This window comes from Dunckerocampus dactyliophorus, chromosome 13 (genome assembly GCF_027744805.1).
Source record: "Dunckerocampus dactyliophorus isolate RoL2022-P2 chromosome 13, RoL_Ddac_1.1, whole genome shotgun sequence".
Taxonomy (NCBI): Eukaryota; Metazoa; Chordata; class Actinopteri; order Syngnathiformes; family Syngnathidae; genus Dunckerocampus; species Dunckerocampus dactyliophorus.
The window spans coordinates 14,606,152-14,624,328 of record NC_072831.1 but is presented as its reverse complement, the minus strand read 5'-3'; the positions used below and the strand labels follow the sequence as shown (position 1 = coordinate 14,624,328).

At 41.7% G+C, this 18,177-nt stretch overlaps 1 protein-coding gene and 1 long non-coding RNA gene across 2 annotated transcripts in view; one reads left to right on the top strand and one right to left on the bottom strand.

The window, feature by feature from the left end:
* The window catches only part of LOC129192836 (uncharacterized), an 88,294-nt gene extending 72,852 nt beyond the window's left edge, over positions 1–15,442 (bottom strand). The window contains exon 1 of the long non-coding RNA XR_008573507.1: positions 15,274–15,442. This is a non-coding gene — a long non-coding RNA (uncharacterized LOC129192836). The remainder of the gene's footprint in view (positions 1–15,273) is intronic.
* crim1 (cysteine rich transmembrane BMP regulator 1 (chordin-like)) overlaps positions 1–16,336 on the top strand; it is a 50,013-nt gene extending 33,677 nt beyond the window's left edge. Inside the window, exons 9-15 of the mRNA XM_054797207.1 lie at positions 1,822–1,943; positions 4,216–4,434; positions 6,059–6,274; positions 9,166–9,387; positions 10,086–10,208; positions 11,965–12,143; positions 13,346–16,336. Of these exons, the coding sequence (XP_054653182.1) occupies positions 1,822–1,943; positions 4,216–4,434; positions 6,059–6,274; positions 9,166–9,387; positions 10,086–10,208; positions 11,965–12,143; positions 13,346–13,528 (1,264 nt within the window). The 3' untranslated portion in view covers positions 13,529–16,336. The remainder of the gene's footprint in view (positions 1–1,821; positions 1,944–4,215; positions 4,435–6,058; positions 6,275–9,165; positions 9,388–10,085; positions 10,209–11,964; positions 12,144–13,345) is intronic.
* Positions 16,337–18,177: the final 1,841 nt, after the last annotated feature.

Below are 18,177 nucleotides of genomic sequence, written 5' to 3'. Positions count from 1 at the left end.
GTCACACATACATATGTTTGTTCTTGGGGAACTTGAAAAAATGATCTATTGGAGCAATTAATCATTGAGCAGTGTGCCGAGGACATGTTTACAATGCAATGTTTCTGGATTCTGCTCACCATCGTGGCTGGCAAACCCGCGCAGGGCATCATACGGAAGTGGATGCAGAGTTGACAGCCCTATTCAATTCTCGTGTCCTTGCCCGTGACCATGATAAGTGGCAGTAAATGAATGAATAAATATCAGTTTAATTAGTACATTACATAGCGTTAAGTAAAATTTAATTAGCGAGTTACTCAAACACAGAGGGTCATAGGTTTACAACGTTCCATGTTTTGACGTTTTCTGGTTCCGAACACACCCCCATAAATTATTTAATAACTTACTTTTGGTCACATGAGACCAATTGACATATACGAAACTCGCTCGAGAACTAGATACAGCGCGCACGGGACTTCTTTGAGACTTCTTGATTTGTTGGGTGTTGTGAGACCAGGTGAGGTGCTCGCTGATGTGTGTGCCAAGGAACTTGAAGGTTTTCACCCTCTCCACCTCAGTCTCATTAATAAACGGGTCTATGTGGCTCCTTTTCCCTTGTTCTTGGGTCAGTGATCATCTCTTTGGTCTTCTCTGTATTGAGATGGAGATTGTTATCATGACACCAAGATATGAGGTCCGCCACCTCTCTTCTGTATGACGTTTCAACACCACCAGTGATCAGGCAGATGACTGTAGTGTCATCCGCCATTTTAATGATGCTGGTGTTGTTGTGGGAGGCCACGCAATCGTAGGTGAAGAGCGTGTAGAGGACCACCTGTACTGTGAAATGGTACCAAATTGATTGATTTGATCACATTTCGATAATACTGCATGTACAAAGTAAAAGTTTGAATAAAGTGGAAATGATTATGCCACGTAATTGTTTATGCATTTTTAAAAGTATCATACTATAGTTGGAAGCACTCTGCCAATACACTCCCCCAACACACACACACACCATTCAGCACAGTCATAATTTGAGTACCATCTCTTGCAAACATGCTAGGATGCAAGTAGTCTAAACTGTGCATGTAAACTTGCTCTGTTGATGTCTCCTAGGATCTATAGCCTAAAAGAGCCTTACATTTCAGGTTACATCACATATTTGTAAGATGTAGTGTATGCATCCACTGCGTGTGCATTGACAGGGTGCTCTGAGTGCAAACCTTAAGACGCTCTGTGCTAATGCTATGAATGACATTGGGTGATTTATTTATGCCTTGCTGACAGAGTAACAATCTCAGACTTAACTAGGTCACTGCTATGTGAAACAGGTGTCATCACTCACCTGGAGGCATCCGGTAGTAAGGAAGGCGTGATTACCTGCGGGAGGAGATGGACTGGCTTTCTTTTATCTCTACTTTCTTAACTTTGCCGCTCATCCATGTTTTATTAGGCCCATAATTAGATTTGGGTGATTTATCTTGACTTCTTGCATGCAAAACAAAACGTGCACTGAGGACTGGAATCACACTTTTATTTCTCGTTACTCAGTTCCAAATCAGTTTGAAGCAGTTAGCCTCCAGGTTACATTGAAAGCATCTGAATTCAATTTAAAATGCTTCTTTTGTTGATATGATGTGCAAACCACCGGGATCTTACATGCTGGCCTCCATCAAAGGCAGCCAATACAGAGAAGAGCAAAAGCAGCTCCAGATGTTGATTATAGCTAACCTTGGCTTCTGGTGTTCACTGTGTGCCACCCGCAACACACACAGACTTTGTATTCTTCTGATGTTTCATGGCATTTACGTGTGTGTGTTTGTGTGTGTCACCCCACAGTCGCAACAAGCACGGCTGTGAGATGTGTCGCTGTGTCAAGTGCCCTCCCTTCACCTGTGACAAGCACTGCATTGATGGCTACAGGCAGAACAAGAAGGGTTGCTCCATCTGCATGTGTAAAGGTACCTCACACTCCAGACTAATTGCACTTTATGGGCTCATGCAAAATCAAATATAGGCAGAGGTAGTTATTACTAGTAATGGTTTGTGTCCGCAAAAAGTTGTTAAAAAAAGTAGTTAAGGTTAAAGTAGTTAAGGTCACATGCAAAAACAAGAATCATCTCAGGGTCCACACGTTATACTGAATTTCCAAGCATCTATGCATCTATGTTACCCACACATACTCTGCTTCAGAGGTCTCAATCTCAACTTCTCTGCCGGGATGCTTGGTGGCCGCATCAGGTATTCCAAAAAACAGTACAGCTGATCCAATCTTCTCAATCTTTTTTAATAACAGCTCAGAACATGAGCAGGCTCTTCAGACCTTCTGTTGACAACTTGCGCTTCTTGTTACACAGTGTCGCTGGGAGGGCTTCCGGCTTCTCAGCAGCCTTGTGGCATCCATCCATCTTCTATGCCGCTTATCCTCACGAGGGTCGCGGGTATGCTGGAGCCTATCCCAGCTGCCTTTGGGCGAGAGGCGGGGTACACCCTGGACTGGTCGCCAGCCAATCGCAGGGCACATATAGACAAACAACCATTCACTCCTATGGACAATTTAGTCGCCAATTAACCTAATGACCCTATGTTTTTGGAATGTGGAAGGAAACCGGAGTACCCGGAGAAAACCCACGCATGGGGAGAACATGAAAGCTCCACACAGAGATGCCCATCGGAGATTCGAACCCAGATCTTCCCGATCTTCTAACTGCGTGGCCAACATGCTAACCACGAGGCCACCGTGCGGCCCGCCTTGCCGCATTTGTTTTGCAAAAAATAGTTGCATCATGATTGCCGTTAGTGGGAAGTGGACTTTCACTTGTATAGCGCTTTTCTACCTTTCAGGTACTCAAAGCGCTTTGTTCCCTGATATTAAAACTCACACTCCAATTAATAGCATTCCACCACCACATGTCAGTTTGTCGGAAGATTGGAGAAAAAAAGTTTGAGTTTCTGCTACAAAGCTGCCCTTTTGATTTCCTGTGACCTCTGGCTGCTCTTCTGAGCAGCCTTAAATGTTTGTCTTTTTGGGTTTCTGGTTGGTATTTGGCTTTATCCAGCAGCCATGGATACAAGTCTAATTAGATTCCTCCAACGTCCAAGTTAAAATCCAGATGACTGATTTATATTCTATTTTACAGTAAGTGTTTATTTTTCCAGTATAGCTGTGGTATAAATATTGCGGCCTCAATATACTCTGAGGTCAGTGCAACAGTCAGACTCACACTTTTACTGCAAACAAGCTGATGTTTACCTGACTTTAAAAGAGCTCAATACGTCTTTCTGGGGTTTGTTAAAATATTCAGACTTGGGAAAATATTTATAGACTAAAAAAGATATATATATATATATATATATATATATATATATATATATATTTTTTTTTTTTTTTTTCCATGAAAGAGACGAGGCATCAAAACTTGAACTGAGAAATACTTCTCATATTTCAGTTTGTTTGGCTTTGCTTCTGATCCCAGTGGATACCGATTGGCTGTGCTGGGTTAAATCCATCCATTAGTTGCAGGGATGCGCCAATCAGGGTTTTATGCTGCTGATTCCCATCATCCATGAGTGAAATGGGTCGATACCGATACCGATCACATAGATGAATTGTAAATTTAAATAAAAAAGGGGGGACACAATGTTTTTTTTTTTTTTCATGGGGCCCAGAATTCTTTTTTGCTCTGCTACTGCCTATATGATATGAAAAACCACAAAATCACCTTCATTTAGACAAAAACATAATTGACATACATTTTCAAGAGAACATATATCACTGGTGAAACTTACATGGAGTATGAGAAGCCTTCTTTAAGGAGACTTTGGATGTACGAGTACATTTTCTGATGGTCCTCTAGCAGGACTTCCAGTAGCATGCAGAGAGAGAGCAGTTGGCACACACGATGTCTTCTGCCGCTGAGAGAGGCTGGCCATCTAGTCCGATGAATTCAAGTATTTTTTATTTATGGCAGGTAAGTTCCACACAGCAGACATGTTTGTTTTGGGTTTGGCACGCCTGTGCAGTGGGCGGGGGACGATCGCTATACTGTAGGCTGTAGGCTGCAATCGCACGAGCCAGAGGTGATCAACTTTTGTGGCATATGCCGATCACCTGCTTTTTCACGGAAATCTTCCAAGACTGATCGGTGGCCAAATCATATTTGAACCAAATAGACACAAAGGTTTACCAGGCTATCCCAGTAATATTTCTCTTTTTAATCATATTTCTTTCAGAGAGTGTCCAGAGCCCCAGCACCACCGCCCCTGTCCCAGTTCCCAGCTTTTGCTTTACCACTAATGGCCACCGATACGAGGAAGGTGAAAGCTGGCACGATGGCTGCCGTGACTGCTACTGTCATTCTGGAAGGGAGATGTGTGTGCTGATATCTTGTCCTGTGCCCAGCTGCTCTCATCCTGTAGTGAAGCCTGACCAGTGTTGTCCTACGTGTGAAGGTTGGACACATTACCTCAAATCTAGTCCACTTATGTTGGCACTGAATCTAATTTATAACTTCCCACAGATACAGTTCACATTTCAGCAACCATTGTATTATAAATGCTCAAGTGACAATATAATTGAAATGGATTAGTTAGTATCCCGCTTGTATATGAGTACAAAATGACTGTCCTCCACTGTCCGTGTCTGAAAGTAGTTTTTCCTTTTGTAATCAAATCATTGCAGTTGATAAAGTGACACACATGTTCAACTTTGACCCTATGCTGCAAGTGGCATGCACACATCTTTTTGTGCCATGAGAAATGGTTGCTGACTGCACGGTTACAGTGTCACATGATCAGTAACAAAAGCTACGTTTTCTATTTAAAATCAATCAATCCTCTACACAATTTGCACACACGTGACCACTTTTATCTTTTAATATTTGTTTATCTTATGAAAATTAAAATTTTTCACACCAGATGTCAGATGTACACTTGGCTCATCTCTACCCAGGTTAAAGAGCTCTATCAGTGTTATTTTAACAACATTTTTATTGTTTTACAGTCATCCCTTGCGACATCGTGGTTCGAATATCACTCCCTCACTCTATCACATTTTTTTTTTTTTAAATGTATAAATGGTCGCTCTTTCGTGGTTGATTTGTCACGAGTCGCTTTTTTGAAAAAATAGTATCTACGGGGTCTGAATACTCGCTAAACATAGCGACAAAGTTGCAAAGTTGGCACCACTGATCCCACCTGCTACGTATTCTCATTCTCTGGCAGACCAGGTACATATGGGTTTTGTTAAGAAGCGGAGTTTCGATGCACAGTGCCACCTAGTGTACGGAGTTGTAATGACAAGCTACATACAGTCCCTTTTTCATCTGTTTTGAGCGAACGCGAACAGGTAGCATCAAGTCTATTTGTGGCAGTACAAATTTATTTGTGACAGACCGCCAATAATGTTTGGGGAAACACTAATGCTTCTTTGACATTGTCGGAAACGCTCAAAAATTTGGTTTAGCTCTTTTTTTTTTTTAAATAGACTTTAATCACCTGCGACAGGTGCTGGTAATCTTTTCTGTTATAGCACATGACTTCTTGTTGTCCTGTGGGAGTTTCCCGTTTAATGCTGCGTCAAATGCGCCATGAGTTTAGTCGTATTGAACTTCCCCGGTTTTGTATCTTGTGCATGACAAGTGTTGCACTCAGCTGCAATGTCTTTTTTGGACTTTAATGAAAACCATACACAGCCGACATCACTCCTACTCCATGCTTAACACGCTAGCACACACTGTTGTTGTGATCACGTGGGCTCTATCCGACCGCTGTTAGATCATCGTGCTGGGGTGGAGTCTGGAATCCATTGCTTGTATCGGAGTGCCAATATTGGATATTTTAGATGCATGCCAATATAATCCAGTACTTGTTTTTTCGCTGATATCGGCCTGATATCAATATTGGATCAGGACTTGTGTCAGACCCCTATTGTCAGCACAACCTGTACACCCCTTGTTGTAACTTTCCAATGCTTTGGGTTACTGTTTTAAGGGTTGAGGTGTCTTTGTGTATGCATGCTTTTTAACAGGTCTGAATCTGGATTTGATTCTATTTCTCTCCTCTTGTAAAACTGTAGATGAGTCAGGTAGCGGTCTGCCTGAGGGGATGGACATGGTGGTGTGCAGAGCCCCTGGAGGGGAGTTTTATGTGGAGGGGGAGACCTGGGACCTGGATGAGTGCACACGCTGCACCTGCAGACAGGGACGTGTCCTGTGCGACACTGAAGTTTGTCCCCCGGCTCTGTGCCAGACACCTACCAAGAACAGGGACACCTGTTGTCATGCATGTCCTGGTAAGTTGCTAAAGAGCTGAGGTTGTTCAAGATGATAATTGGGTGAATTTTGGAAGTGAATGTGATTTGTGAAGGAATTTGCAGTTTTATGTCGGGCACACAACCTCGTAAAGAAACCAGTCAAGACTGGTTGGGTTTACATAGCAACCCCTCAGGCAAGCAGCAGCAGCAGCACGTTAGGACCTCTTTCACCCGACAGCCAGCACACAAGAAGGGGGATGTTGCTGTCATCTCTTTCTTTGTAACTTATCTTGCTGCATCTCCACCATTCCTTTAGGAGTCAACAGTGTCTCACATATAAACTAACACAAAGCCACACCAAGATCTTTATTTACAGCTAGGTCTCATTCACTTTGGGACAATATATGGCAATAGCTCCCAAACACCAGGCACACAAATCAGCAATGCATGACTGCGCCTGTGTGCTGCTCCTCGAGTATGCTGCTCCTGTCTTATCGCTGCATCTGCCTCCACAAAAGCAGATTGTCAGAGGCCAGCCTTTGATATATGTATGGGCCTGGTCACAAGGAATGTGGGAATAATACACATCCCACTGACGGATGGCCACTATGATGGATATGTACAGTAGGACAGTTGCGAGCCAAGACTGGGGTCAGGACCTGGGACAGTCAGGCCTCTGGGATTTAGATAAGACATGTAGATGAAGCCTGAAAATAACATCTGTCTGGGGGAAGTCCTTGTTTTGGAAGCATCTTCAGTTGAGATAGCTTACAGACAGAATTGTCTCATCTTGTGACAGACATTCTTTTTCATTCTTCATTTAACTTACCTTTACCTTACCAAGACATTTTTGATAATTCTATGCTTCCAATTTTCTACAAACACTTTAAAAAGGCCCTTTTTCCAGCATGACTGATGTCCTTTAAGGCATGGTTGGATGATAATGGTGTGAAGGAATTTGAAAGCCCTGATTTTAACTACGGATTCTCCGATTTCTGTGAAGAAGCATGTGACCGGCGTGTGCCAATAAATGTATTTCAACGCCTACTACAAAATCAGATCACCTGCGGCTAGTACTATTGCAGCTTGCAGCGATCACTACGTGCAGTGTAGTGTCTTGCCTTAATGTCTTGGGTAGCGTCCTCCTCCCACTTTCCTTCACACTGTGCAGGTGTGCCAAAACAAAACAAACAAGTCTGCCGTGTGGAACTTACCTGCCAACACATGCCATGAAAACTATCTTGCAGGGGTAGCGCGTTAAAAAGCTTTAATTTAATATGCCATTTGAAGAACAAACACTTGACAGAGTACGGAGAGTTTTCGAGGCTCACGGTGCGATCATCAGTCAAACGGCATCTACTGTAGCCAAAACGTAGGATAAAATTCATTCATACTGTATGTGCGTGACAGTTATTGCTAAGCAAATAACCCGCAAAATAACTGAATTCATTGGATGAGATGACCAGCCTTTGTCAGCGGTGGAAAACACCGGGTTCGCCGACTGCTTTCTCACTTGGAGCGGACCTGTGTGCTTCCTGGAAGTCCTTCTTGGGCTCCTCCAATGTACGCAATCTCACATTCAAAGTCTCCTTAAAGAAGGCGTCTCATCCTCTGTAAGTTTCACAAGCGATATATGTTCTCTTGAAAAAGTAAGTCAAATATGTCTTGCCTAAATTATGGTTCCTCTTTTTATATCATATAGCCTTTAGCAGGGGTGCAGCCAGGTATTCTGGAACCCATGAAATCAATCATCATTTTTATTAGAAAATGCCTATTTTTAGGGATCCTTAGCGATCAGGGGACCTTTGAATTGTCCTGACTTTTCCCCCTTATACGGCACCCCTGGCGAATAAATACATTTTAAAAATTGTAATTAAATCCATGTGATCAATGTCGGTCGATTTCACTCATGGATAATCAGTATCGGAATTGGCAGCATAAAACCCTGATCGGAGCATCCCTAATTTTAACCCATTTAACTCCTTTGGAATGACCAAGAATGGGCACATCAAACATAAACACATAAACAAATCTTGTCTAAATAAATTAAGTCAAAATATTACAGCTGTTTTCAGTATATAACATTAATTTAATTCATGGCATACAGAAGCAGAAGTAGATTTATCAATTTTCTATACCACATGTCCTCATTAGTGTTGCGGGTGAGCTGGAGCCTATCCCAGCTGACTTTAGGTGGGAGGTGAGTAACACAAGGCAACGCAAGTCAATCACAGGGCACATATAGACAACCATTCACACCTGCCTATGGACAATGTACAGTCTCGAGTTAGCACGGGGAGATGTTTGAACTGAGATTCAAACTTGAATCTCCTGAGGCAAACCAATACATGCTAACCAATACATGACTGTGCTGCCGCAAGTAGATTGCATTTGTTATTTCCCATAAGTAATAATAATAATGAATTTGATTTTTATAGCGCAGATAGATACCCAAAGCGCTATAGTCACACACTGGTGGTGGTAAGCTATATTTGTAGGGGTACTGGAACCACCAAACGTTCATACAGTGATTACGCCGTGATACAGTGTGGGCAGCACTGGAGGCTAGGTGGGTGAAGTGTCTGGGATGGAGGAAGCGGGGATCGAAGCGCCAACATTCCTGTTTCTGTACGACCTCCTCCACGTCCTGAGCCACTGCCACCCTTTATAAACACCTCATAAATGTTGCTCTGAATGAATGGACCAAAATTGGCACAGACTCGCTCCAAAATCTTCTCAAAACAGTGGAAAACAGTTTTAACTACAACAACACCTTAATTTCTTTAATTTTATTTGCAGTTGTTATAATCGTCGCAGTACTTTTGTCATTAAAGTTAAAATAAGTTGCACGACAAGCTGGGTTGGAAAAGGTCTGCAACAGAACTCCCTTATCTTGTTTTAGTTGAACCCGTCTTTCCATGCATCCACAGATAAGACGCAGGGCCCGCTGCTTCCAGTGAACACCAGCCAGCAAGAGTACTGCATAACCAGCGATGGAGATGTCCTGCTGGCGGGAGACTCCTGGAAGACCAACGCTTGCACCAGCTGTACCTGCAACAACGGCACCATTCAGTGTTTCTCTCAGCGTTGTCCACCTGCCAACTGCAGGGTGCCTGTCTTACGCAAGGGCCAATGTTGCCTGCACTGTCTCGGTGAGTACTGCTTCACACCTCTAAAAAGACAACTTTTAATTAATTTCTTTTAGGCCTGAGTGTTTTTGTTGCATTAAAATCTCAGTTAAGGTATATTAAAATGCAGTTTATATAAGACTTCCACACAGAAGAAAGGTTATAATAAGGAGCTACTACTGGAACAAGGCACAGCTTGTTGATGGGGGAAGTCATAATTCATAGTGATACCTGCCAGAAAGAGGGCGTGACTGTTTCAAAGTGCGTGTGTGTATGCGTTAGTTCGTTTGGGCCAGCCATTCTGGCGCTGCATAGGCAAACACGATCATTTGCAGCAACATTCCATGTGACATATACACACACTCACACAGTCCACTCAGAGCAAAAACATTCCTCAAGCATCCGCACATTCACACGTGTTTCCTGTCCCCAGCTGAATCAGACCGCAACGCTCGCTCTGTGGCGGCGCAGGAAGCTCCATGTCAGCTTTTCCTACAGCGGAAAACCTCAGCATAGGATCCCATTGTTTGCCCTGATATGCAGCCGTTTGAGCGCCCTTTGTTTTTATTATTTGGCTTCCACATAAGGACTTTTAAAAAACCACAGTGAGAACAGTTGCTAGCTATTCACTGAAACACAGGAGAGTTGAGACAATAACACACTTGCACTGTAAGTCCACAAAAGGAACTTTAAAAATAAAGTCTTTATTCCTGTCTGGGCAGAAATGACGACATCTGCACCAGTCTTGCTGTCGACCATCGCCCCAAAAGCAAAGATCACTACAAGTGTACAGCGGGCTGATGGGAACAATGCTGTCACAGAACCTGCCCTTGTTGCTAACACAGGTAATAACCACCCACCCCTCCATCTTTACTCATGAACACCACCACTGTTTAATTACGGTTCTGTTGAACCAAAGAGTATTTTTGTCAGGTGTAAAGTTATTGTATAAAAACAGTACAGTACAGCCCGGCTTTTCAAGGGAGCGACATTCCGCCTACCAGCAAGTGGCGAAAATCTGCAAGTAATTGATCCGCCCACACACTTTTATTAGATTAAATTAAATTAATCCAGAACCTTCTGTCTTCAATTGCCATTGTTCACTAGCGATGGACGTTAACTAGCTAAATGCTAAAACCACAATCCACGTAAAAGCCCTTAATATGCCTCACACACTTATTAAACACATTTGAAATGATAAAATGCATAGATACTCACCACCAACGAATGATGATGATGATAGAACAGATGAACAAGAGTCACGGGCCAGTTGTTGGGCCACCTTCATGTGGTATTACGAGGCTCCAATGTGGAGGCTGCTGGGTCGTCCCAACTAGATGTCAGAGAAGGCATTTCTCCCAGCCGCATCAACATAGTCCACACTGCTTGCCTGTCGTAATTCCAGTAATGACTTACAAGTGTATATTAACTTGTGTTCACCTCACTGCAAGTTTTCAGGCAGGATTGTTTTTGCTGTATCACAGCAGCTACAGTGCCTTCAATGACCACCGAAAAAATATTATCAGTGAAGCATAAAGATATAAACACGTAAAAATTGTGGGCTTTTTTAACAGTGGTACATGTATGCTGTACATTTGACCTGTATTATCAGGCATTAATAAATGATTAATCACTTAGGGTGAATGAGATGTGTTTTCTGTGGAAAAAAGCAACCAATCTTTTGTTGTTTTTTTTACCAAAAAAATATGAATCTGTGGGGCGGAGAATGCTGAATCACGAATGACCTGAAAGCTCATACTTTCATACAAATCGACTTTGCCTACAGTATATTTATTGGCAAGCTGCTACATTATTACATTACTGCTATATCGGCTTTCATTGGAGGGAAAAAAAACGATACCGATATCGACCGATATTACATTTTGATGCCAATAACATCTCGATTTATTATTTTATATCAAGGAAAGAACCATGTTGTGTGTAAAAAATGATACATAACACACTATTGATTTTGTGACGTACTGATTTTCACTTTCGTAGCACAATGTCAACCTGTTCAAACTTTTAGATATTGGTTCTATATCAAGAATCCTACTGATTGAAGACAATAGGCTGCACAATATGTTCTTCAAAATCAGTGAGGTTTTTGCCTTGACATAGAACAACGATTTCTAAAACCCTTTTGACGTTTTCCCTCAGCCTTAAGCATCTTGGGTTGGCCTTCTTTTTTCAAACAAAATCCCGAGTTCTTGCTATGAAAACGTGGACAAGTAGAGCGATGACAGGGAGCATCCACATATTTTTTAACCCACATCCATTCCTTAGGAGTTGCATCATCACCTCTATAGCCTCTGGCGCAAAAAAAACAAAAACATAAAAGACGTATAAATACTTTGTTGGGATTGGGCCTTCGGATTTATAATAAAAATGCATAACATCGTGTTTGGTATTGAGTGAGTTAAAATCAGTAGGGTTCCAAGCGAGAAACCCACTGATTTGGAGTGCTGTCTGATTCAACATGCGTGAGATAATATCGGTCATTTATTGTAATCTACAATGTTCTCACTGTTCCAAGGTCATCCCTGTGCGTAGGAGTCTAAAAGCCTCTGATCGATTGTTCCTACTGCATGTGTCCCACAGATGAGACCGTTTTGGGTGAGAACTACCCCAACCAAACAGAGATGGCCCTGATCTACCAATCAGCCGCCTGGATACTGGCAGGTCTCCTCCTGGCCATCATCATCTTCCTCATTGTCGCTTTACTCATCAACAAGAAAAAGAAGTGGGTGCAGATGTCCTGTTACAGTGCACCAAATAAGGTGGGAATATGTGCTTGAGTGACATTTCCTTGTTGATTCTAACGTTCATTCATGGTGTGCTTGCTGGAAATTTCTCCCTGATGACCTTTCAAGTCATAAAGTCTATTCATGGCATTTGTATTGTCTGTAATGAGTCACAATTATCGAACAACTTATCCAGTCCTGGTCCATAGTGTTGTTATGATTATTAAAAGTGCCTCCTTACCGTAAGTCAACATCAAATTTGAGACCCAGATAGTTCTGTGTATGTCAACGTGTTGACGTTAAGTCAACTTCCTCATTATCGCTAAGCCACAACATAATTACTGTCTAGTTCACAGCATTAAAACATGCACACATGTAAAGGATAAAATGTATAGGTACTCGCCACTAATGGATGATAATGTAAAATGATCGATGAACAGATGGAATCAGATCATGGTGTAGCCTGTAGCCTGGTTGTCAGGCGAGCACTAGAGACTAGCAGGCTCGAGAAGCCGTTTCTCCAAGCAGCGTCTACATAATCCACACTGCTTGCCTGTTGTAATTCCAGTAACGACTTACGTATATTACGTAACGTATATTAACTTGTGTTCACCTCGCTGCAAGTTTTGAGGCCGGGTTGACTGTGGAAGCCTTTGCCTCCGTAGTCAAACAACGTTTTGCATCTACAGCACACAACTATGATGCGTTCAGGGACTGCCAAACAAAGTGCGAAATGTCAACGCTTGAGGAAAAATATTATCAGTGAAGCATGAAGAACATGTAAAAATTGTACATGCATGCTGTAATTTGACCTGTATTACCACATATTTATAAATTATCATATGCACTCATGGTGAATGAGATGTATTTTCTGCCTATTTTCTGAGAAAAAATACAAAATAATAGTTTTTTTGAGCAAAAATCTGCAAATTTGCGGGGCCGTGACTGTTGAATCACAAATGTGCGGGGATCCACAATATCATATTAAAACAGAAGAATCAAAATAAAAACATCCTTTCCTAAATCCTTTCTTATTGCCCATCTTTATGTCTCTGGCCAAAGTTGCAAGTAAATGTGCAAGCAATGGTTACTTTCACTTTCACTTTCGGCTGTTTTGACAATTGACAATGTGAACGTCAGTCAGCCAGTCCCAGGGTGTCGATATAAGCTGGTTCAACTGTGCACACCCAACCTTAAACAATGTTCCACTCATCTTCACGTTTCCCTTTTCTCTTTAGACCGTCATTCTCAAGCACGTGAACAAGAACTCAGTGGTCTACATGGAGCCCTCCAAGGAGAACAAGTTTCAGAACATGAAGAACGACTGTGGGATCCATTTCTCCCCTGAGACGGGCTCTCCCTGCACAGACAAGATGACCATCCCCAGAGCCAAGCTGGCCAACAACTGGACGCCGCGCTAACATCAGCCGCCAGCAGATCGGAGCTGTCTGTCACCTGCTGCCTCCATGGTGATTTGTGCAACAACGCACACACTCCACGGAGGCAGCTTACTACCCACGCTTCTCTCTATGTGACTGGAAAAGGAAGAGGACATTATTAAGTTGGATAAAGCAACATTTGAATGTGCGCTTGTGTGTTTGGACCTTTCCCAGCATGGACAACGAGATGCCAAGAGGACACACGTTCACTCTGCTTTACCGCACAATCACTGAGGCTCCTCAGTCAGACTTTGTAACCTTATCGCTTGTTTTTGCCTCCATTTGGACGAGAAGGGGAGGAGAAAAGCTTTAGGATGGGGGACAGAGGTTTACAGGACGCTGCCCCCTGACTTCATGGATGTTGTCTCTATGTCTCACAGGGAGGCCAAAGGAACTGGTAATCCACCAAATTGTAACAATCCACCAGGCTTTATAGACGCCCTGTGTTAGAATGTGTGCTTTCCATTTACTTTGTGTATATTGCAGCAGTATTTGTACTCATGTTGTTCTAGGTCAACTCTTTGTTTTTGCTATGTTCTTGCGGGCCAAATCTTTGCCGGTTGAAAACATTCCCACCTCCACGCACACAAACCTCACAAAAATGATCCACAAGAGTTCCCTCTGGAAATTTCTATGTAAGGACACACGCTAACGGATGTAGAGGACATTAATTGCATTGAAACTTTGAAGGAATGTCAGAACTCCACGTGTGCATGTGAATGTGAGCAATAATTCATTTTTAAAGCCTTAATGTTACAGACTCACCGCTTTCTTTATAGCCTCTTTCTATTTAACCACTTTTCTACTCCATGAAGAAATCACAACAGCAGTCATGTAATCATTGATCACTTCTCTTACATCACTTACAACTCTCCTCCTTTACTCGACAGGCATGTGAAAGGATGCATTGGGGTTACTTAAAGCCAAAATACAACAAATAACAGCTTGAAAGCCATTTGGAAAACAACAACAGGAGCACAATAACAATATTTTCAATATTTCTAACTGCCACCTAAAACACTACAAAAGAATATTAGGGGAAAGACTGAAAAGAAAGAAATACATGCAATTATTATTATGCAATTTTTATATTATGAGAGAAACAATTTAATATAAAAAGAGGAAAAACATGTACCTATTGTCTAATTTAGTCCCAAAAAATCTTAATATTCCAAGATTTTTTAAAATACATTTTACAAAACAAAACGTTTCTACTTTGTTGAAACGTATTAAAATAAATTCATAATGCTATGAGCATAAACTCATAACCTTCCTTTGCTAGCCATCCATTTTCCTTTCATTGAAACTATTAGTTGCAAAACTTAACAGTCCCTCACCATGTCCTTTTCTCGCAAAATTCCAACTTTATATTCATAAAATTATTTTTTTCCTCGTAATATTTTGATGTTATTCATCTAATGACGACCTTATTCTCATAATTCTTGTACTTATCAAAGTGGCAAATGGTCAGCGATTGCACGTAATGCATAATACATTACAACATCAGAGCTTGTTAAATGCGGCACTTTCCGGCTTACTTTTTTTTTCTTAATGCCACTGCAGGATTCTTGGAGGGATAAACATGCTAATCAGGGATTTGATGGGCGCAGTAAGCACACAGAGATATTAAAGCACTCCAGTAAACACATACTGTTAAAGGGATAGCTCTGATTTTTTGACATGAAGTTGTATGACATCAGCATTGTAGTTAATTAACAACGACTTACCCCACACTTGGTCTCCTAAAACCAGTTCTGGTCAGATTTATGTGATGAAAAACGTAATTCCGCTTAGTTGCTGGGGACAATTAAGTAAAGAATTCGGCACCTGAAAACAATATGTGTTGAAAAGATTCATACATTTGCGTCACAAAAAATGCCTTCCCTCCCGCTGTGGAACACGTACGTAAACAAGATGGCCGCGGCGCTCCGTCGCGGAAGTAGATGCGAACGTCTTTGCCGCATCCACAAGAACGCACAGGCAACAGTGCGCAGGAATACGGCGGGAGACAAATAAACGGCGAGCATTTTGTGAGGTCAGATTTTTTTGGAAGGCATTTTTGTGACGTAAATGTATTAATCTTTTGAACCCGTAGTGTTTTGAAAAGCCAAACTCTTTACTTAATTGTCCCCAGCAACGAAGCGGAACTACGTTCTTCATCACAGAAATCTGATCAGACTGGATTTAGGAGTGGGGGGGTAGTAAGTCGCTGTTCGTGAACTACAATGCTGATGGGGATGTCATATAACTTCATGTCAAAAAATCCGAGCTATCCTTTTAAAGCTGGAGGCCTCGTACCAATCCGATCTGAGGAGAATTTCGTTTTTGAAACACTTCTCAATACAATGTCTGTCAATAACAATGACGATTCTGATCCCAAACGTGGTAGGAAATGAATATATAGACTTTTTTATTAGGTTTGTTTGGCCGTGATCATGATTATGTGCTTTAAAATGAAGAGTGTGAAAGACCCCCAGTTCTTTGTTCTTTGTGTAAAAAAAAAAAAAAAAAGTAGTTCAAATTAGTAGAGGAGAAGAGTACCCTATTTATTTTTTCACATAGCTTTATTTATTAATACTATAGTTTGAGGGGTTTTTTTTCCTTGGAGTATGACTTTTGGTAGCCAAAGCTGCTGTACATTTTAGACCATTTACATCGATTTGCTATATTCAGTACCGCCTTATTTATTTTCCTGTTCCAAGCCTTGTAAATAAGTCAAACTGTAACATTTACTTATTTTGAGAAATAAACGTGTGAAACAACATGCAGACATCTCGTATGTTTAATACACCTGTGGTGTGGCAGGGAATCTACAGTATCTCACAACAGTGAGTATACACCTCTCACATTCCAGCAAGCATCTTATTATTTCTTCTCAAGGGACAATACTATAGAAATTAAACTTGGATGTGATTTAGAGTAGTCGGGGGACAGCTTGTATAGCTTTACTGTCCTGAGAAAATAAGTCAACACAGTCATTATAGGGCCTTATGATCTAACGGAATCTACTGTTAAACATGGAATCTCACCCAAACTGACATAATGTGAATGAAGCGCGCTCATCATGAGGAAAAGGAAAGTTTTGGTGGGAAAATACTTCCCCAGCCGACCGCTCATTCGTGGCGTATTGCTTCACATACACTGACCCGCCCCCTCCCGAACTAAACATGTTGAAGCAGCCACATGAATCACCGGTGAGGTCAGCAACAAAAAAACCCTTCAATATTCATCTTTTACTCGTCACAGGGCGTGAGTGGAAGCTGGCTGGGTTAACTTCGTTTAGCGGAGCATCCAAGCCGACTCAGTACCACATTGATGGCGGTGATTATATTATTTCATTAATTACTTAATTTTTTAGCGTGATTAACGCATACTATCAAGGCGAGCCACGCCTCCCTGTTATGACAACAGATGGCAGCAGAGCGGGGCTACCCACAGACACACAGTCTGATGCTGACAGTAACGCATCAACAGCAGAGCAATTCCAACACCATAAATGTATCTTGAAGCTTTTATGTGGTCTGAATAAACAAAGCCCCCCCCAAAAAAAACAGTAAGTGGATATTCTTATCACTCACTAATGTAACTCTTAATGCAGAAGTACAATTTGCCGCATTTAAGTATGCTCGGAAACCCCAGAAAATACACTCAAAATGTGATATTAAACTTAAATGAGGTGGTGTCTATGAATACACCATTGCTCATAATAACACGGTAAAGTGTGATCAAATGTTTTGCTACTATTAAAATAACTAGAGTAAGGAAAATAGATTTTCAGACGTGTGCTATCTTTTAGCTTGGTTTATGTATTTATGTTGCTACATACAAATGTATACTGTATCGTCTTGTCTTATTTTCTTTCAGTGAAATGCAGTAAAATTGACATATTTAAGACAGTTGCAAATGGTGATTAATTACACAACTGTGATTAATCGATTTTTAATCATTTGACAGGCCTACTAAAAACATGGCAACACAAGTGACTACACCTCGTGTCCAAATTGTGGATATTTACTGAGCACCATTGTTATCTAGCACTGCCTTAATCCACGTTAGAATTGATGTTTCCCTCAGTGAACCATAGCTCCCCGGTGCTTGCAGCACTCATGCAGCCCCAGACCAGGACACCACCGCCATGCTTGACTGTAGACGAGACACAATCTTAGTAGTCACTTACGTTGCCATCGATTTAAACAATAACGTTTTTCAGTGGCTAGTAAGCCTACACTGCCGTACAGGCGGTACACTGACTACTCCAGGTTTCATTTCTGCAGTATTGTCCCTTGAGAAGATATACTGCAAGACACATTGTTACTGAAATGAGAGGCGTACTCACTATTGTGAGATACCGTGACTCATGTGACTCCTTATTTTTCATTGTGGTAGCACATGTTAGACATAAGTGGGCCTCTCATGTACCCACTAGCCTAATAAAACAAGGAAAACACACCAGATGGACCGCTGGTCAAAGCTTGCTCATAAACCTGAAGGCTAGGAATCTTCTCCAGAAGGATCAATAAAGACTTTCCCACATCTTGAATGAAACCTCCAAATCACCAAACGCTGTGCAGGAATGATACACAACATTGTGTAATGGCGATAAGTGAGATTTTCACCACTCATGAGAATAA